This window comes from Lontra canadensis, unplaced genomic scaffold (assembly GCF_010015895.1).
Source record: "Lontra canadensis isolate GAN:19392208 unplaced genomic scaffold, GSC_riverotter_1.0 scaffold94, whole genome shotgun sequence".
Classification (NCBI taxonomy): domain Eukaryota; kingdom Metazoa; phylum Chordata; class Mammalia; order Carnivora; family Mustelidae; genus Lontra; species Lontra canadensis.
The window spans coordinates 5,111,182-5,132,102 of NW_022631088.1; the positions used below are offsets into that span (position 1 = coordinate 5,111,182).

The 20,921-nt window shown below is 47.4% G+C and overlaps 1 protein-coding gene across 1 annotated transcript in view; it reads left to right on the forward strand.

The window, feature by feature from the left end:
• Window positions 1-20,921, forward strand: part of ADAMTSL3 (ADAMTS like 3) — a 333,555-nt gene that overhangs the window by 268,651 nt on the left and 43,983 nt on the right. The window contains exons 21-23 of the mRNA XM_032836843.1: window positions 1,483-2,554; window positions 7,393-7,520; window positions 9,616-9,744. Coding sequence (XP_032692734.1) covers window positions 1,483-2,554; window positions 7,393-7,520; window positions 9,616-9,744 — 1,329 coding nt within the window. The remainder of the gene's footprint in view (window positions 1-1,482; window positions 2,555-7,392; window positions 7,521-9,615; window positions 9,745-20,921) is intronic.

Below are 20,921 nucleotides of genomic sequence, written 5' to 3' on the forward strand. Positions count from 1 at the left end.
CCCCCGATGCCATGACCTCCTGAGTCTAGCAATACCTCAGATAGGCGTCCATTTCCCCTCTGTCACCCCGTGCTTCTTCTAGTCCTCCAGGTCCGTATGGACCTGGACCTAAGGACCAGGTTTCCACCCAGGCCATGCCTCCCCCTACCTTCGGAATCACTCCGGGGCTCAGCAAGGCCTTCCCGCAGGTTCCTCTTCCAAAAGAGAGACCTAAGGTGCGTCCTCTTTGGGCCGAGGCCATCTACTGGAGCCCATGTCCCGGAACCAGCTAGAGCCAGCCGCACCTCTCCGGGGTAAGGGGGTCCTCTCGGACCTCCCTTTTTCACTTCTTGGGGTCTTGGAGGTTGTGTGTATCAAGTGCTCACTGCTGGGCTGTACACTTGGTATAAACGTCCAACCAGGCTTTTACACTCCCCCGATGAAGGCACTAGCATTCCCCGCATTTCCTAGGCAGGAATCCGGAGGCTCAGAGAGATCAGGTGACTTGTCCGAGGGGCAGAGCTAAGGTCCAAACTCAGGTCTGTCTGGCTGGCTTCAGCAGGCCTGTTCTCCCTTTTCTTCTGGGATCACATGCCCCTTCAGGCCCTGCTGCTTTGACTGACTTGCTCTGGTTACCGGCACCCTCTGGCACCTCGTCCTCACCTCCAGGTCCTTCGAATGCTTGTGCTCACACCCCTGCTTCTGCTTTCCCCCCGAGAGCTGCTGTGCCTCCAACTGAGTCGTATCAGCAAGGGGGCGTCTGGTATTGGGGGCGTCCGCCAACGTCAGACACCCCTTACTGATATAAACATGTCACCTCACCTCCCCTCTAAACCAGGGCTTTGCAAAATAATTCACACACGTTATGCCCTTCATTCAGATTTCCATTCTTCACTGCTAATGTTCTAGGCAGGTGTGAGAGGTACCTCAATCTACAGATATACGGCATACTGTTGTTTATCTTGTCATTGTCGGCTAGTTTTTTTTTTTTTAATTTAAATTCAATTAGCCAACATACAGTACATCATTAATTTCAGATGCAGTGTTCAGTGATTCATTACTGGCCATAACACCCAGTGCTCCTCACCTCACGTGGCCTCAATGCCCATCCCCCAGTTACCCCATCCTCCCACCCACCTCCCTTTCCACAACCCTCCATTTGTTTCCCGGAGCCCAGAGTCTCTCATGGTTTGGCTTCCTCTCTGATTTCTTCCCATTCAGTTTCCCCTCCATGCCCCCACGATCCCCTGTGTTATTTCTTATATCCTACATATGAGTGAACCATATAATTGTCTTTCTCTGATTTATTTCATTCGGCACAGCACCCTCCAGTTCCATCTGCACTGATGTAAGTCGGTTTGGTGGCTGAGTAATATTCCGTTATATATGGGGAGCTGTTTTAAAAGATACATTTGTTGACTCGCATCGGCCTTGGAAGACTACTGTCAGAAAGCTTATATTATGGAGATATTTGTTCACATTTTCTTTCCTTCCCCCCTGCAGAAGCGAAACCAGAGACGAAGACACGGTCTGGGGAGCAGGGGCCCCAGATCCTCGGGGTCCAGAGAGTCTACATCCAGACGAGGGAGGAGAAGCGCATTAACCTGACTGTGGGGGGCAGAGCCTATTTGCTGCCTAACACTTCGGTGATCATTAAATGCCCAGTACGCCGATTCCAGAAATCCCTGATCCAGTGGGAGAAGGATGGCCATTGTCTGCAGAACTCCAAGCGGCTTGGCGTCACCAAGTCAGGTTCCCTAAAAATCCACAGCCTGGCGGCCCCAGATATCGGCACATACCGCTGCGTGGCTGGCCCCGCGTGGGAGACCGCGGTTCTCAAGCTCATCGGCACGGACAACCGGCTCATTGCGCCCCCAGCGCTCTCGGAGAGTGCGACGCCATATCTGGGGATGGACCACAAGGACGCCAACGGCTTGGGAGCCACGTGGCAGAAAATGAGGCAGCTGTGGGGTAACAAAAATGAGCTGTATCCGGAGGACGGCCAAGTGGCTAAGCAGCCTTTCTGGAGGGCTCTGTTGGGTCCCTGCAGTAATTCTGCAGGAAACCCTCACTCCTGGGAGTTTAAGAATAAGCAGTTTGAAGCAGCACTTAAACACGGAGCGTACAGCATGGAGACGGCCCAGTTTGAGGAGCTGATCAGAAACATGAGTCAGCTCATGGAGACCGGAGAGGTCAGTGATGACCTGGCGTCCCAGGTGATCTACCAGCTGGTGGCCGAGTTAGCCAGGGTGCAGCCAGCACTGGCCCCCTGGAGGGGTGCCCAGGAAGGGGTGCCTCTTGCCGCCCAGCTGAGGGGGGAAGCAAGAAGGAGGCCTCAAGCCTCGGAGGTGGAGAACTCAGGCAAGCTGACCTTCAGGCCCAGGGGACCTGTTCTCAGAAGGCAAAGCGAGCCCACCTTGATTTCATTTAACAAAACAATAAATTCAAGAATTGGAAATACAGTGTACATCACGAAAAGGACGGAGGTCATCAATATACTGTGTGAGCTCATTACCCCCAGTCAGGCCACCTACACGTGGACCAAGGATGGGACTTCGTTACAACCCTCAGAAAAGTAAGTAAAAGAAGGATACAGTGTTCCCTATGTCATACCTTCTTAATGGGCATTCCAGTTTTCTTGAAAAGACTTTCAAATTCTTTCTTCTGAGAATGTGTTTCCAACAGGATTCTTTAGGGAAAAAAAAAAAGGTTAGGATGTGTTTTTCACATACGCACTGGAATTTTAAAAATTAAACCCTTACCATCCCCATCATTACCAAGACTGGGTACAGTCAGACTGAGCTTAAGCATGCATAGCCTTTCTCTTTGCAGAGCACTTAACATTCACAAATAAAATCTACAGAAGGCCTCAAAAAAAGCAATCATCTTTGCAGTAATCCCACACCAGGTGGGAACTGCAAATCAGAATTTATCTATGGTGCGCTTCTATATCTGGGAGACATGGTATCTCCTTGGTGTTCACGTTGGCCCCGAGAGTTAGTAGCTTTCTGATGAAGTCACCAAGAGACAGAATCCCAAGACTAATTCACAGGCCATCCAGAACCAGGGACCCTATCTCCTGAACACCACCAGGGATGTGTGGACGTCACACAAATGACAGCCTCAGTAGAAAGACCAAGTATCTGAACCACTTTTCTGTATCATCCCAAGTGTTAGGTCATGAGATACTAGAATAAGGATCAAAATTTTTGAGATGTTCACAACACAATATTAAGCCAGAGTTTTATCATGATCTGCGTGTCCGTACGAAAATAGTGCATTTCATTTACTTCACATGAAACAGCAGGGAATAACAAGTAGTAATTCATTTTTGTATCTTTCCATGTCTCTAAGTCTTGCTGTTTGTACACACAGGACTGGAGATGGTCTGCTTCCCTTTAGCTTGCCTTCAGAGAGTCCAAGCTGCCTCCTGGGATTGTTAAGAGGAACAGAGCAGCAGATGTTAAATTGCTTTGCAGACCTTATTGTACTTAAAAAATGCAAATTTTATTTTTACCACGTCTGTTAGTGCATTTGAGCCTAATGCGTGAAACAGTGGAAGAAATCTAGGTAAAACTCAATTTTTTTGTGATACATGATTAGGCTGTACCTTAGAGTGAGAAGATAGAACAAATCTAACTTCTTCATTTTTTGCCCTGGAACTCTGAACACAAGGGTCGAAAGAAGTTTTCCCAGTGAAATAAACCTTCCAGATCAACTAGCTTAGCAGTTCGCAAATCTTTTGGCCTTGGGACCCTTTTGAACCTTAAAAAAAAAAAAACAAAAAACAAAAAACAAAAACCCACCCCAAAACTTTAAAAGCTTCTCCAAGAAGCCTAAAGAGCTTTTGTTCATGTGAGTTATAGCTATCGATATTTACCATATTAGAAATTGAAACAAAACATTGAACATGTCTATTTACTAATCCATTTAGAAATAACAGTAAGAAGCCCATCACATATTCGCATAAATAACGCTTTTTGAAAAAGCCATCTTTAAAGAAAAGGACTGATAACCATGGCACTGTTTTATATCTTTGCAAATCTCTTTAATGTCTGGCTTAATAAAACACAGCTGCATTCTCATAAATGCTTCTCCGTTAAGTACGTTGTGATATGCTGTTGTAAGTAAGTTCATAGGGAAAGTTCGGCCTCACCCAGATATGAGAGTTGGAAAAAGGAGGACATTTTTCACAGCCTCTTCAGATAATCATGGCTATTTTTTACGACTACAGTAGCTTCTGAAATTCCAGTCAGCTGGAATGTGGACTCTTAAGCCATATTCATGACATTTTATTCTTCCCTTATGGAAAAGTATTGCCTTATCTTGTGCTCGGAATGGATCTTTTACCTACAAGTGATTTTGTAATATCACACAGTGCTCGTTTGCAAAATACTGGCTCCCCAAGTTACAGCGATCTTCCCGCTGTTGGCCCGTTTCCTTGGACAATGTAAAGAACACACACATTCTGAAACGTCACTACCCAGCGCATCAGGAAAGTCTTTGAGTTTTGGAACGCTGTCAGGCTCACCATGGAGGATACTAATTTTCCTAAAATTTTAATTTTCATGTGAAAGTCTGTGAAAATTCAACACCATCAGTTGCTCTCCTTGAATGGGTCTGCTCCTTTCAGTTAATTTTTTAAAACAGCTGCCACATACCCCAGGCTGAATAATTATAATTTAGCCATTCTTTCGAGTAAAAATGGTGTTCCATGGAAAAAACGGGGGCGTGGGGCGCTCATTCAGCTTGCAGATCAGACATGTGGGGCTTTGGGTGTGTTTCCCGTTCTGTATACAGAACATGAAAAATATACATGCTTGAAGGTTAAAATTTGATAAAAAAAAAAAAACAGTTAAGTCGCATGGCTGTGTGAAGGACATTCCTAAGGGAAACTGGCATTTTTGCTTTCATAGCAAGTGCGTGATAGCCGAGAAACAGGGACACCTGGTGCACATGGGCTATCCATGCAAATGTCAACTCAGCAAGAAAGGCAGATAATGGCTTAGCGTCATTATGAAAATGGTTTGAGCTCAGGAACCTCTGGGGTCCTTGGACTGCCCCTTGAGGACGGCTCAGCAATTTTTCATTTTATAAGAAGCAGAGGCTGAGTGAGTGACTGATTGATTCACCTGTGGCCGTGTCCACAGGGCGGGGGTCATGGGAGAGCGTGGTCAGTTTACGTAAGTGTTTGTGGGGTTGGTTTCAAATAGCTTGCGTTGACCGCGTGGAATTAACAGGAGCTCCTGAGCCTGAGACTCGTGGAGGTCATATGAAGACAGGTTTTGACTCAGTACATCCGGCTCAAGTGGGTTTTTCTGCACTTTAAGGTTCAACCGTTGGATGCCGAAGCGATTCCGTATGGCTATTAAAAGTTTTCGCTTTTCCATTGTTAAGAGAATAAAAAAATAAGATCCTTTCTTACTTCCATTTTCTTCCTCAAACTTACCTAATGAGTTTGTTCTCCGTACATTTCATTTCCTTGATGCAAAAAAGGTTCTCACCTGTAGATACATTTTTCTGAATCTCACATGTCTTTTCAGTCCAGGTAACTCCAAAATGCAATGACGTTTCTGAGAGCTTCTACCCAAGGGGAGGAAAGTGCGTAGGGGTGTAAGGGTTTAGATGCTATCTGGGTAAGAATTGTCAGCCAGAAAGGGCAGACAGTGGTAGATTTGCTGGGGCTGATGCCTGTGGAAAGATCGGCTTTGTCACAAGTAAGGCTGTCCAGCAGAGACCAAGGTCACATCCCTTATGGAGCCTTACCCGCTGCTCCCCAGTCCAGGGACTGACCCAGGCCGGATGCCGTGATTTCTCACTGTGCTGCTGAGACCTACAGAACCAAGGGATGCTTTGAAGATCTCCGAACCCTATGAACATGTATATGGAATAATTGAGGAAAACATTTTAGTGTATTTGTTTTTCAAATGTAGTTACTCATTCTGTTGTTGTTCTTAATCGACGATTCCGTAATAGGGATTTTAGATTTTAGATGCAGATGTTAGCATGAAGTCTGGCCCTACTAGTAACTAGGTCTGTCGTGCTCCTGATTCTGGTCCGGGCAACTCCGAGGTTGTGTTTCTGCCCGCTTTTGTGGATTTCACATGTGTGTTGTGGGGGGCTTTGTGTCCTGCTGCTACGCACACTCTGGCCATGGTTCTCTTGTATTCTGACCTTTTGCCCATTTAGTCGTCGGAGGATTCTGAGAACTTTCTCTACGAAAGTTGCGGTGTTCGGCACTGTCGATGCGCAGCTGTGAGTAGGATTTGGTCCCTGCTTTTGAAAAGATCACAATCTGGCGGGAAGAAATAGATATTTCATCAAACAAATACACAAACCAGAGCAGAAGGAGCCCAGAGGGGGAGAAGATAACTCTAGGAGGATTGGGGAGAGCTTTACAGGGAAAATTATATTTGATCCAGGGTTCAGTGGGTAAGTCAGAGTTTGCCAGAATGGGGGCTGGGGGGGAAGGGCATTCCAAACGCAGTGAACGACATATGCACACGCTCGGGGTTATGAAAGATCATGGAATGTTCTGGAAACTGTTAGAGGCTCATTATGGCTGGAGCACAGTGAGAGCACCATGAAGTGACAGGAAATGGAGAAGTGGCCCCAGCTCAGTTCACGAAGAAACACACAGCCTTTAGTGGTCAGAATCGTCCCTGTTGCTGGGATCTGGAAAGTGGGAGGCAGCCGGGGGAAAAAAAAAACAGTATACGGACCACTGATGCAGGTGATCAAGAAGCAGCTTCAAATTGTTAGGAAAAAATTAAAATAAAAGCAGAACAAGCACCTTTTTCTCTTCCCCGAGTCATTACGTCATCTGCCAGGATACACCTGACCAGCTCTGGTTCTCAGGGTCACGTACCTGCTGGCGGTGACAGCTGTCCATAGCCGGGAAACCGTACGGAGCTCATTCGGGTCAGCCCAGATTCTCAGCAGGCTGCTACGAGGCCAGTATAATGCAGTCTTGGCACCACTGACTCCTCTGACTTCTTCCTACAGTCACAGTGAGGTGACAGCCAGAGCCAAGTCCCTTTGACTGATGGCCCGCTCACTTCCCGTGTGAAAACCCGAACCGAAAAATCCATTCCTGCTGTCTGTGAGGAAGGATTTGGCCACAAAATGGGGGGTTAACATCCTTCCAGCCAACGCTTCCTAGCTTGTCTTTGTGAGACAAGCATCGAGTCCATCCACAAAAGTCTCCTCTCGTGCAAAGGGAGGCAGGAAGCCTGGCTCTCCAGGCACCGTCCAGGAACCCGGTCTCTGAACTCAAGCCCAGGAGGAAGACTTTTCCACCCTCCCATCTTCCGGGCGGGACCCTTGCCAGCCCAGGGTCTGATTCTGCAGTCCTCTCACCTGGGACGTGCCGTGGGCCCAGGCAGTGAATCACCCTTTCTCTCTGTCCCACAGAATCATCTTGGCTGGAAGGGGGAAAATGCAGATACGGAACCCCACAAAGAAGGAACAAGGAACATATGGATGCTCGGTAGCTAACGATCTCGGCTCGGACGTGGGGAGTTCTCCGGTGCTCTATGCAGGTAATGCCCGTTGCTGACACCCGGAATGCCCGGAATGTCTTCCAGGAGTTGCCCCTGTGGGGCGGGGCCACCGGGCCAGCCTTTCTCTTCAGTCACATCATGTGGATGCAAGGAAGCCAGGAGTACAGGACAGGTTTTCTTGATGATTAGGGTTTTAATTTCGTTTTTATTGCGCCTGACAAAATACAGTTATCTGATGGTTCTTCAATTATGTTATTTTAATAAAATAAATTAAATGTAGAAAAAAAAAAAAGTCTGGGGTTCTCTAGAGCAGCCGTTCCCAGAGGTCAGCACAAAGCAGCGGAAACCCCCGAGGGGAAGGTCAGAACACAGATTTCTAGACCCCATTCCTGGAGCTTCTGACTCAGTGGGTCTGGGATGGACCAAATTCCGAGTTTGCGCTTTTAACCCGGTCCCAAGTCACACCGACGCTGCCGGCCTGCGGACCCGATCTTGGAAACGCCTGCCTTAGAGCTCGCTTTCCAAGAACCGGGAGGGAATGAGACAGTTTCACCGCAGCTTTGACAGGGCGGACTTCTCCTTTTTTAAGGGCCACCAGCCGATGCCAGAGAATAATTCTCCTCTAAAGGGGGCTCTCTGCCTCCCAAGGCATACCCACCCATCCTTAGAAACACTTTCAGGAGGTTGTAACTGTGAATTAGCATCTGTCTTCCCAGGAGGCAGATGGTGTCATTTTCATAAGGAAAATGGGCTTAATTACGAAGGAACAGTTTTAGGTGGTGAGTCGTAAGCAGCGCTTCGTCGTGGCGAGCTCCGGCTCTGGGATGAAAAATAAACCACGCGCTCCCTCCTCCAGTTCTCCACTCTGTGGTTTCTGGTGTCCGTGGCTCACAGGGACTGAGAGGAGGGGAGGAACCATACCGGGGGTTAGAATCCAGCATTTGGACAACTGAGCGTTGAGCTTGGTGCCAGGGATCCCCTATCCACATGCTCTGAGCAGGTTGGACCGGGGGATTATGAAAGCTCCCCAAGCTTGTCCCCTCACCGCATTCCCAAGGTAGGGCTTTCAGGCCTTGATTTTCTGTGCTTTGACCCTCCTGTGAGCATCAACCCTTTCCCCGAAAATGCCAGTCCCCAGGTTTGGACATTCCTGGGGGGAATGGGGTCATCGAGGACCATCCAGATTCCTGGAAGGGCTGGAACACCATGTCCCCTGGTCCCTGAGTACGTGGATACAGAGTGGTCGGCCGACACGCCTTAGTTCTGCGTGGCCGGTGCATAGACGAAACAGGCCTCACTCTCCAGCTGCTCACGAGCTAATGGTGGAGTAAATGCCATCACGGCAGTCGCCCTCCATGAAGGGACGCCCTGCCAACACCCTTAATGGGATGTTGCCTCCCCTGACCCTCACAGGCTACTGGCAGACTCCTGGGCAACCAGCACCTTCTTCTGTCCCAGCGGCCACCAGCCCCTGGGAGACGGTGTCCCCCACCAGTCGGAGTGGCTTGAGGGCAACGATGGCCGTTTTCCCCTCACTGAGCCCAGGCACACAGTGTATTTCCTGACTGAGTGAACGAATGAATCCATTGAAAGTCCACGTTTCTCAAAATCCAGGGAAAGAAAAGTCCCTGATTAGGTTCTCGATCCTCCGTGACTTTGTTGTTATGGTCATTTTTCTGTGCAAGGTTTAGGTGGGTTTGTTTCAAGGCCTCCTTGCAGGGAAAGAGTCAGTGGCTCCCAAGCCCCCGGTGTGTTGGATCCCTCTTCAGTTCCTCCAAGGGGACGCCTGGCCCCGCTTCTTGGCTTCTCGTGAGCTTTGGTAATCCTTCTTTTTCGATTTATCAAAGAAGGATTTATCCTCGGTTTTGGTTATAAAACCAGAATAACCTCAGAGCCTAGCTCTGCTTTGTGCAGACCACCCCGTGGGTGTCTCTCTGAACGCGTACATCCATCTGTCCACCCGCCTGTGCGTCCAGGCACTAAAGAGCCCCTGGCTGTGTATGTGTCAGCCCTAAGGGGGGCACCGTGAGGGATGCAGAGACAGCCACTTGCTGCGCCAAGTTTACCAAATGCGGCTGGTTTCCCAGAGCAAAAGCCCGAACCTAACATCGTTTCCTGTTCCTTTTCCATGAAGAGGCGCCGGCCATCTTGTCCACTGAGAGAAATATCAGCCGACTGGGACACAGTCACCTGTCCGTCGTGGTTGGAAGTGTCGTGGAGGCAGCCTTGGGAGCCAACGTGACGATCCGATGTCCTGTAAAAGGCAAGTCTGGCGTTTCTGGGGTCAGGGTGGGGGACCGTGTCGTGCCCGGTGTTGCCAGGAAGTGGCAGCTCTCAGACCTCAGCCTGACCAGCTTAACCATCTGAGTTTCCAGCCCTCTGACGGTGGCTGTCCCTCTCAAGGATGAGACTGACTCATGGGACCAGGGTGTAAAACAAAATGCCCATGTCTCCATTTCCCGTGAGGACTGGGACGGCCTCGCACACTTGCGTGCTCAGGCATGACCAGGATACCGTGTCGCTGTGGGCAGACCGACATGACAGGCCACCTTCTAGTCCTGTGGTTGCCTGATGAGCAGAGCATCAGGGAGGGGGTTTGTTGGAAATTCTTGGAGGTGTGCTCCAGCTGGGCAAAGCCCGGTCCGGGAGTGGGAATCTCGGGGTCTCCCCGGCCCACGCTGTCTCCATCCTGGACTGTCCCAAACCAGCATGACCAGTCTGTGCCTCAGTGGATCGCTCTGCTTCGTTCGCCCTGAGAGAGAAGCCTTCTTTCTAACGGCTCCTTCCGTTAATAGGAATAACACTTCCAGTTCGACCTCACCTTAATGTCAGGCCATTCTTGCTCTTGAAATCACAGATTTTTCCATCTTACCCAGGGCCCGCGCATCCCTCCACTGGATCAACATTATAGCCGGCACACGTGTCCGTTGGGGGTTAGGTGTGCCGTATGAATGACTTTGATCAGTTTCTCAGGGAGCCTTGGGACCTCGTCATGGTTCAGATCTGTTTTAAGGGGACGGAGCGTGCGCCCGTGATTTACCGTGCATTGATTGACGGTGGGGATGACGGCGTCTCTCTCGTTTCCAGCTAATGGGGCCCCTGTAAGTGGCAGCCGCTTGGGACGAATCTCACCTGGGCCTCGGCCCGGAGGAGCAGGGGACCCAGGGAGTCCTTGCGCTGCCATCGGTAACACAGTGACCATGCGTGTAGCAAAGGGAGCCCAGGACAGCGCTGTCCACCTTCCAGGCACTCCCTCCCTGTAGTGGTCGCTTTCTTGCCGTGTTTCCAGAGCTGCACCTTTGGCTCCCCAGGCCGTGGAAATTTGCTAACCCCCAAGGTATTATTTTTCACCCCTTGGACGTCCCTGCAGCGTTTGGCCTACACAGACTTGCAGACTCCCTCCAGCCTCCCAACGTCTCCACCCACAAGAATGTGAGTTTTCTGGCAAAGTGCTATACCCACCCTTACAGAACAGGCCACGTTCCCTGGCCCAGCCGAGCAGAAAAGCAGAACGGAACTTGGCGGCCGCCAAGCCCCAAGTGGCTGGAGTTTCTAGAGCCCTACACCTGCAGGCGATTCTGCAAAACAGATCTGCCTTCTACGAGGACAAACCTCAACTTCTAACGTTAGTCCTGCGTTTCTTGCTTCCACAAGAGTTTAAAACCAGGCGTTTGGGGAGTGGGGATGACCCCCTGAAAGGCTCGTGGTGTATTATTTGCTGTCATAAGTCAGCGGCTGGATTCGGTGGCAAATGGTTCAGTGGGGGAAGCCTCCAGCAAAGACCGTTAAATGCGTCTGGGTTTTATTCTCTGGGCCAGGCCCTGCTGGCACGTGGGCCATCTCTGGCCTGGGCCTGACTCCCACAGCCCCCGTGCCCCTGCTCCCCTGGGCCCTGGAGGGAGCTCAGTGTTGGGGGCGTTTCTCCTCCTTCTCATCCCTCCATCCTCCCACCAGACGCTGCCCCACAGGCTTCTGTCTCCTTACCTGGCCTCCATCCCCTGTGGACAAGCCCACGGGGACTCATCGGGACCTTTTCTTCTCACAAATAACCCCGTCTCATTTTGAGTTATGTGTCGTTTTAAATAAACCTGGCGTGAACTTACTGTGTTTTCGTATAGGCAGAATCTATACGGACGTAGCTTTTTCTGGAGATCTGTCTTTTTAAAGACAGTTAGGGAAGTTGGGGAAGGGTCAGCAAACTTGGGTTTTAGACACGGTTCTGTCACGAGCTCGTGTGGGACCTTCCTGCCCGCGTCTCGGCAGTGGGAAGTATACCACTTAAACACCAGGGGAAGGAGGGACTTTGGATGTTCAGCTAATCCGGCCCCTCACTTATGGACGGGGATGGCAGATCATTTATAGACTTGAACGCCGTGTCGCAAAATTATATTTTCATGTTGCACACGGAGCTTATGTCTGTGAATCGGTGGCATGTGTAAATTTGTTTTTTACTTTTCAGTTGCCCTTAAAATATTTTCCAGTAACTATAATGAGCTCATCTATTCATACCTTTTAGACAGATTCATACTTTCTTGGTATGGCCAAATATGTTTTATTTAATGCAGATATCAAAAGTGATTGTCTCTGGTCTCCCTTAGGTGATATTTCTCATGACTGTATTACCTAATAAAACCTCCAAATCTGTATGTTTAAAAGTTAGAAGCTTTAAGTTGCAAGAGACTTTTGCTTTGCTCTTTAAAAAATAATTTTATTTTCTTTTAAAAATGGGGGAAGAAGAGTTTCAGCTGTATCCTCTCTGCCACCTTCTGGTGAGAAAGGAAAGCTCATCTGAGAGGAATGACCGATACATCTTAACAGCTGTGTGTTTTGTTTGATTTATTTATTTTTTGTAGTGTTAATGCTTAGTAAGGTCATCATTTATTTTATAATTTCCTGCTACAGGTGTATTCTGTGTTGCTTGTGTTCCTTCCTCAAGCTCATTAGAAGCGCAGCTAACCTGAGTGTCTGTCATGACCTGGTCTTGCGTGGGGCTCCTCTGGATGCCCCAACCCAGAAATTCGACTTACGGGGGTTGCCCTTTGCGCAAGGCAAAGAGACAGTGCATACTTGCTTGTGCACTGGGGGTGGCGGTGGTGGGGGTGGTAATAAATGAAGAGAGAAAGAAAAAAAAAGATGCACAAGAAACAGCCTCAATCTCTGTGAGCAAGAGAAGGCACGCACGGAGATCTGCTCATCTCCTGGAATCCTGCGTGGTCGTCAGAGGAGTAAATTAGAGACACCAGCATCAGCGCAGGTCCATCTTGAAAACATCATCTTTCAAGAAGGGCACTACGGAGACTCGAGGTCGGGGAGAGCGTCGTCTCTTCCACAGATGGTGCTGGTCCCAGCGCATATCCACCCGTAAGAGAGTAAAGTGGAACTCCAGCCTCACGTCATATACAAAACGTGATGCACAGTGAGCCAAAAGCCTACATTTAAAAGTCTGTTAGCTTTCATGACGCCCTTAAAAGAAAACAGGCACAATTCTTTGTCACCTTGGGTTAAGCAATAATTTCTTTCTTTGTTTAAAAAGATATTTATTTGGGGCGCCTGGGTGGCTCAGTGGGTTGGGCTGCTGCCTTCGGCTCAGGTCATGATCTCAGGGTCCTGGGATCGAGCCCCGCATCGGGCTCTCTGCTCAGCAGGGAGCCTGCTTCCCTCTCTCTCTGCCTGCCTCTCTGCCTGCTTTGTGATCTCTGTCTGTCAAATAAATAAATAAAATCTTTAAAAAATAAATAAATAAAAATAAAAAATAAAAAATAAAAAGAATTTATTTAAAGATTGTAGTTATTTATTTGTCAGAAAGAGAGAGAGAGCACAAGCAGGGAGAGCAGCAGCAGAGGGGGAAGCAGGCTCCCCGCTGAGCAGGGAGCCCGATGTGGGGCTGGATCCCAGGACCCCGAGATCATGACCTGAGCCGAAGGCAGAGGCTTAACTAACTGAGCCACCCAGGTGCCCCGTCTTTCTTCTTTGAAAAAAAAAAAAAAGATTTATTTATTTGTTTGAGAGAGAGAGCATGAGTGCGAGCAGGAGGGGGGCAGAGGGAGAAAGAGAGAAACAATCTTAGGCAGGCTTCACGCTCATCACAGAGCCTGATGTGAGGGTTGATCTCACGACCCTGAAACTGTGACCTGAGTCAAAATCAGGAGTCCGAGGTTTACCTGACTGAGCCACCCGGGCACCCCAGGCAATAATTTCTTAGCTGGGGCACAAGCGCCAAAAGGAACAGTGGATGAACGAGCTTCTTCAAACTGAAAAATTTTTGTTCTGCCAAGGACACTGTCAGGAAAGTCTAAGAAAAACTCACAGAACAGGTGAACATTTTCTGGAAATCATATATTCGGTAAGAGAGTGTCCAAAATATAAAAGGACCTCTTAGAACTCAGCAATAAAAGGACAAGCTCATTTAAAACAGACAAATGATCTGAGTGGACATCTCTCCAAAAAAATGGTACAAGTGACTAATGAGCCCATAAAAAGATGCTCAACATCGTTAGTCATCAGGAAAGTGTAAGTCAGAACCACAATGAGATGACTCTTTTTTCTTTTTTTGTTTATTTTATTAAAATCAGTTGGTTAGCATTTGGTGAACTATTAGTTTCAGAGGTATAGTTTAGTGATTCATCGGTTGCCTACAGCGCCCAGGACCAAGATGCCACTTCCCACACTGGGACGGCTGTAATCAGAGAGACGGAGGACAGAAGCGTGGAGAATGTAGAGAAGTCAGAAAACCGTCTTGCACTGCGGGTGGGAATTTAAAATCGCGCCGCTGATTTGGAAGACAGTCTGATGGTTCCCCCAGAAGTGAAACCCAGCCATCCCACTCCTAGGTATATATACCTAAGACGAATGAAAACACACGTCCCCTCAAAAACGTATACAGAGAGGCCCACAGCAAAGAGTAGGACGACTTCCATGTCCGTCCGCTGACGAGTGGATAAAGAAAATGTGGGATATCCGTGCCATAGAATTTTCTTTGGCCATAAAAAGGAAGGAAGGACTGTTTCCACGCTGAGACACGGATGGATCTTGAAAAATTACAGTGAGTGAACGAAGCCAGATGCAGCAGGTCACAGATTGTGTGATTACATTTCCATGAAATGTCTAGGACAGGCAAATCCGCAGAGACAGATAAGAGGCTGCGGGTGACTAAGAGACTGGAAAACCGGTGGGATGACTAACGGGTACACATTTCTTGGGGGGGATGAGAATGTTCCGGAATTACAGTCGGGATGGTTGCACGGCTTTATGAGTGTGCTAAAGAAATCACAGAACTGTACCCTCAGAAGAGTGAATTGTACTGTGTATACAGTGTATCTCATTAAAAAATCATAATCCTAATACCCACAATAGGACAATGCTGCAAAGTTTTTTTTTTCTTTAAGATCTTCTATTTATCTATTTGACAGATGGAGGTCACAAGAAGGCAGAAAGGCAGACAGAGAGAGAGGAAGGGAAGCAGCCTCCTTGCTGAGCAGAGAGCCCGATGTAGGGCTCGATCCCAGGACCCTGAGATCATGACCTGAGCCGAAGGCAGAGGCTTAACCCACTGAGCCACCCAGGCGTCCCGCTACAAAGTTTTAAAACCTACAATGCAACCATAGATATTACTTGTCAGCATATAATTATATGGCAAAAATACACAGATATTCACAGGAAGGTTGGACCCCAGTGACAGGATGGTCACTACTCCCGGGAGAAAAGGAGGGGGAGTGGGGAAGGAATGTCAACCTAGATGTGATGCTTCATTGCTTAACCAAGATCTAAAGCAAATAGAGTCCAGTGTGAATGGGCACTAATTCTGCATGACAGACCTGTGGTTATCTGCTACACTGGTTTTTTCAGTTCCCATCTCAGCCCTGCTTCTGCTGTGCTATGAGACACTGGGCCTGTAGCGGACCCACCTTGACCTGTGGTTTTCTACTACAGAATAAGGGATTAGAGGTGGATGACCAGCCCTAAAATTCTGTCCTGGAGCCCTGGTCTTTTGTAGGAATCTGGGACAAATGGAAGTAAAAGTAGGAAGAATGCTTGAGCTAAGGCATCTGCCCAGTCTGGGTTAGAACTGAGTGCCAGCAATGTTCTCACGTAAGATCGGGGAGACTGAGAGGGAACCCAGAGAGAAAATCTCTCTCTAGATGGCTGGAGGGGATATGGATTGGGGGATGGGGATGTGGGTGGAGGGGATGAAGAGATACCAACTTCCAGTTACAGAGTAAAGAAGTCACGGGGATGATAAGTTCAGCACAGGGAATTGGAGTCAATAATATCGTAATGCGTTTGTTGTAGCGAGCAATTTGTGATGTGCGTAATTGAATCCTTGTGATATACACTTGAAACTAAATATTATATATCAACTCTACTTCGGTGAAAAAATGTTTAATGGGGGAAGAAAATGTCGATACGATGTCCTTCTCAAGGAGCTACTTGGAGCCCATGAAACCCCCAGCCCATGAAAAACCCACTTACCTATATTAAGACCCAGGCACTAGCGTTGTAATGAAAAAGAAGGAACCAGATTTGAAAAATGTCTTTCCTTGATTTAAAAGCTGATGTTTAAGGCAAATCAGGTTAACTGGAGGGCAGCACATTCAGAAGGTTATTTGAAGTAATGTGCGTGGAAACTATCCAGGTGTGGTCTTGGGAGTTGAACACGGAGGGACCTTTGACATCCATGCGTCCTGCCCTTACGTTTTGAAAATAAGACTGGGAGAGGAGAGACCTGACCAAAGCGATGAACACAGTCCACAGAAGGGCTGAGTTCACTGCCTCTGAATCTGGCAGTCCTTCGCTCCCAAGGCATCCCCTTTGTTCTGTTTTCTTGTCTCATTATAAAAAGTAATGCATCTCATTATAAAATCATTAGAAAGCATAGCAAAGTATTACGAAGCAAAGAAACTCCCATAATCTCACCACCAAGACACAGCCAGCGTTTCCACTTTGTTACATCCTGTGACCTTTTCTCATTAAGCCAAAGAATTTTCTCATGGTGCTAAAAAATAATCATAAATAACATTTAATTGCTGTATAGATTCTATGAATGTAGCACAACTAAGCCATTCCCTTATTTAGGGAAACTTAAGCTGCTTGTTTTCTACAGTTACATCTAGCAGTGTAAGGGACATTTTTGTGCATAGAACTTTTTTGTGTTGTTGGGATTAGGTTTTTTTTTAAAGATTAACAGGATTGGAATGACTAGGTCACAGATCAGTCAATGTTGTTATAACGTCGTAAGGCATTACAATTTCTGTAAGTCAGAATATGTATCACAAATTGCCTTCTTGGAAGTGAAACCTGCCTGTGGTGTGTGTTTAAGCCCTCCATCCCTCTCCCTGTTATGCTGCCCAATGATAGGAGAGGATAGGGAGACAAGGAGAAATAAGTTATGGGATTAATACCCCACGGAGTATGGACAAGCAGTTGACAGGAAGCAAGTGTGACCGGGGGGCAGGTGGGGTGCTTCGTCCTCCAAATAAGTGTAGAGGGAAGGAGAGCCTTCTATGTCTAAGGGATTGGTGGTCAGGACATAGGACAGGATTTGGAAAGTATTTTCTTCATCATGGGATTTTTTTAAGGATTAAAAGTCTGTGGCGTACACCTAAAGTTTTATCAATGTCTAATGGAATTACTAGCTTTTATTTTTTTTAACTGGGTTTAATAATTTCCCTTACAGGGAGGATTTTGAGGACATTTTTGTGGTGCAGCAAGATTATGTGGTTAAATTCCTATACGGAGTTCATCTCTCTGACAAGTATTTTCCCCTATCAACCATCGGTTTATATTACATAGTATGGAGTCCGATGGTAGTGATGTAACATCTTTAAATCACAAATCTCTTTGAACCTCTCCAAAAAAAAAAAAAAAAGAAAGAAAGAAAGGAAGGAAGGAAGGAAAGAAGAACCCTTGCCCCAGAAAAATACATTTACCCACAAAATGTTGCATGTAATTTTCAGAATACTTACAAAGAAAACCTGGGGATCATCTCCTTGCTCCTATTTTATGAACTAAACATTGTGTTGCTTTTGGCCATATTAAAGCTAATTTTTGTGTTTTTTGAAATGTATTCCCTCTTCTATATTATGCTTGCCTCTCTTTGAAACCATATACAATCTTTAAACTTGTTAAAATTATTTTTAAGTATATTGAAAACCTTTGCTCCCACTCAGAAAGGCTACCCATCCCTCGTTTTTCCTACTTCTGCCTGTGATACAGAAATCTTCCCAGCATCCTCCTCCCTTAAGGCCATATTCAACCGAACAGTCAATCATGAGTGACTGGAAGTTCCACTCTTTGTTCTATCCATTCAGCAAGCATTCGCTCAGCATCTGCTAAGCCCAGTCTAGTTCTTCAGTGCACAGAGACAAATTAGCCCTGGTACCTGCAGCTTGATAGACAAGGAAACTATGATACCACAGATGCAGAAATCTAAGTGTGGTTGAGTGCGTCCAACGCAGGAGAGGAGAGTTAAGGCTTCTCAAGGCTTAGAGGTTTGCCAAACAGATGACGTTACAACCAGGCCACTTGGAACGAAAAGGAAGCCATTGGAAGCAAGAAACCGCATATATGCAAAAGCACAGAAACGCAAAAGTCCCTGGCTTATTTGCAAAACCACAGTCAGATCCGTGTGACTTAAAGCAGAGGGTGTGAAGGAGAGTGGGAAGAGGGGGCTTTGGAAGTTTCAGTTGGGACCAGGTTGTAAAGGGTGTTTAATGTCAGGCTAAAACCCTTGGACTTCATTGCCTTGGCATGGGAGGCAAGAAAAGCTTTAAGTAGAGTAGTGGTGTGAGCTGCTCTGTGTTTTAGAAAGAGCCTTCTGCCTACGGTGTGGAAGAAATGTTAGAGGGGAAAGAAAGTCAGAGCCAGAATCTGAAACCAGTGGAATTGTAATATGGTCACTGATTGGTCATTGATTGTTGGATGAGTTACTCAAGACATTACATGGTTCTGCTTCATCCAAGAGGTAGAGAAGGCATATGTAGCCTTCAGCAACCCACGTGTTGTTAACTGGGGATCTGGGACATAGGTGTCCCTGGCCCAGCCCAGAGCGCCGGCACACAGCCGTAGAGTCGAACATGGAGAGACAGTACGTTGCAAACCACAAAGGACACGGATGGGAGCATCCCATATGGTGCGCGTTGACAGTCCATCAAAACCCATCATCAAACATAAGAATAACTTGGGGTGCCTGGGTGGCTCAGTGGGTTAAGCCTCTGCCTTCGGCTCAGGTCATGATCTCAGGGTCCTGGGATCGAGCCCCGCATCGGGCTCTCTGCTCAGCAGGGAGCCTGCTTCCCCCTCTCTCTCTGCCTGCCTCTCTGCCTACTTGTGATCTCTCTCCGTCAAATAAATAAATAGAATCTTAAAAAAATAAGAATAACTTGATGGGTCCGAGTTGTAACAGCCTACAAGGCGGGTCTGATTATTGTCTTTGTTTTGTTAATGTGTAAACGGCTCCGGCACCTGTAATTACAGGCCGTGTCCGTATACCTACTGAGGGGTGAGTTAAGATTTAATCCCAAATCTGGGTGACCCCAAAGGAACTGGATGGAGAAGGAGCATCTGGACTTGCGACAGAAGAATGGGAACCCCAGAGTGCTGACCAGAGAGAATGGTGTCAAAACAGAGGCCTGACAGGGGAATTAGGAAGCACCACAGCTTGGGGACAGGGGTCAGAGGCTTAGGTATAGGCAACAAGCAGGCCCCAGCATCATCTGTGGAAGTGTCCCATGGTATGAGATGAAGGGTCCAGGGTGCGTACACAGAAAGGCTGGCTCTTGCTCACTGGCGAGATGCCAGCCGGCGTTAGTTAGGTCAGGGGTCTGCCGGAGCGAGCTGGGTCAGTGCCCAGGTTGGTGGAATCCCTACCCAGACATGTGTTCCCCCCATTCCTGCAGCAACGGGAAAGGGATGTGGCAAATCATGGGCTGTCTGACCCCCCACTCCCTCACCTGAACCTTCATAGGCTTGCCCCAGACCTCTTTGCATTCATATTTGGATTATTGAGTTAGTGGATTAAAAAGCCTCGTTTGTGGGCACCTGGGTGGCTCAGTTGGTTAAGCAACTGCCTTCTGCTCAGGTCATGATCCCGGGGTACCAGGATCGAGTCCCACATCGGTTCCCAGCTCCACAGGGAGTCTGCTTCTCCCTCTGACCTTCTCTTCTCTCTTGTTGTCTCTCACTGCCTCTCTCTCAAATAGATAAATAAAATCTTTAAAAAAAAAAAAGCCTCATTTGCAAAACCATTTTCTGTTCTTTAGCGATCTGCTGAAGCTCTATTCTCAGAGCTCCTTGAGCGGTGATTTTCCTCCTCATCTCTGATCCACACCAGTTTCCCAAGTGGAGAAAACACGAGTCTACCCAATCAAGAAGTAGCGAGAAATGCTAGGATAATGGAATTATTGCCGAATATGGAAGATGAAACACAGAAAGGGCTATTCAGGAACCTATCAAATTTCATACTTATTGGGAAAAGCCTCGTGCTTGGGTGTGTATGTCTGTGGGTACTGAGTCATGCCGTGTCTTCTGGCTGCTAGACCACAGCTGTTGTGTTGGTCCTGTCATCAACAACACCTGTTGGTCCTGTTATCAACAACACCACTTTCATCCTCAAGTGTCTACACCCCACTTCTGTCTTCAGTCCTACCAGTATGTCTGTCTGTCCCCCAAACCTCACAGACATCCAGCTCCACTTTAATCTTTGTCCTTGTCAAGGACCCCAGTCTTACTTTTCTACACTACCTATCCTCTCCCCCAAATACAGTTCAACTAAAAGACCTCCATGTTTTATAGTTTTATAAATTGGACTTTCTTCTACCAAAAAAAAATTTAAATTGGTTCTGCTACTAACAGTGTTTGAGAGCCACTGGTTGGAACACTGAAGTGGGGTCAAGACCCATGTCAAGTTTCTGCTCCCAAAATAACATATAACCTTTCCACAATTATATCTTATTTCAGATTTAAAATAACTTTTACCTCATTTTTTTTTTCATCATCATGTTTCTGATGTGAAGATTGATTAATCCCACCTAACTTTTAAGGTTAATAAAATGGCCCTGGCTTGGTCCTGTTTGAGCCTGTTGATCTGTTGTTGACAGACCTGAGGTGATCCAGAAAGGCAGGAACTGGGATCGTCCTCTCTGCTTCCAGACTTCAGGTGTTCTCTTGGTGGTTTTCTGAAGCTCAGGTTTCTAAAGAAATAAGTTGCTTCAATTCCATGAGTGCCTGTGTGGTGGCTTTAGGCTGGCCCTGTGTTCTCCTGGTTCCTCAGAAGGCTGCGGGGACAGGAGCCAGAGCAGCAAGCAGAGTTCTCCCGACTTCTATGAGATGCACTTGTAAACCATTGGGAGGCTTTCCTTAAAAGGCAGTAAGAGCCAGCATCCAACCTCTCACATCTACTTATCCTACGAGAAAGGATCTCACTTGTTCTGTATCCCCCAAGAG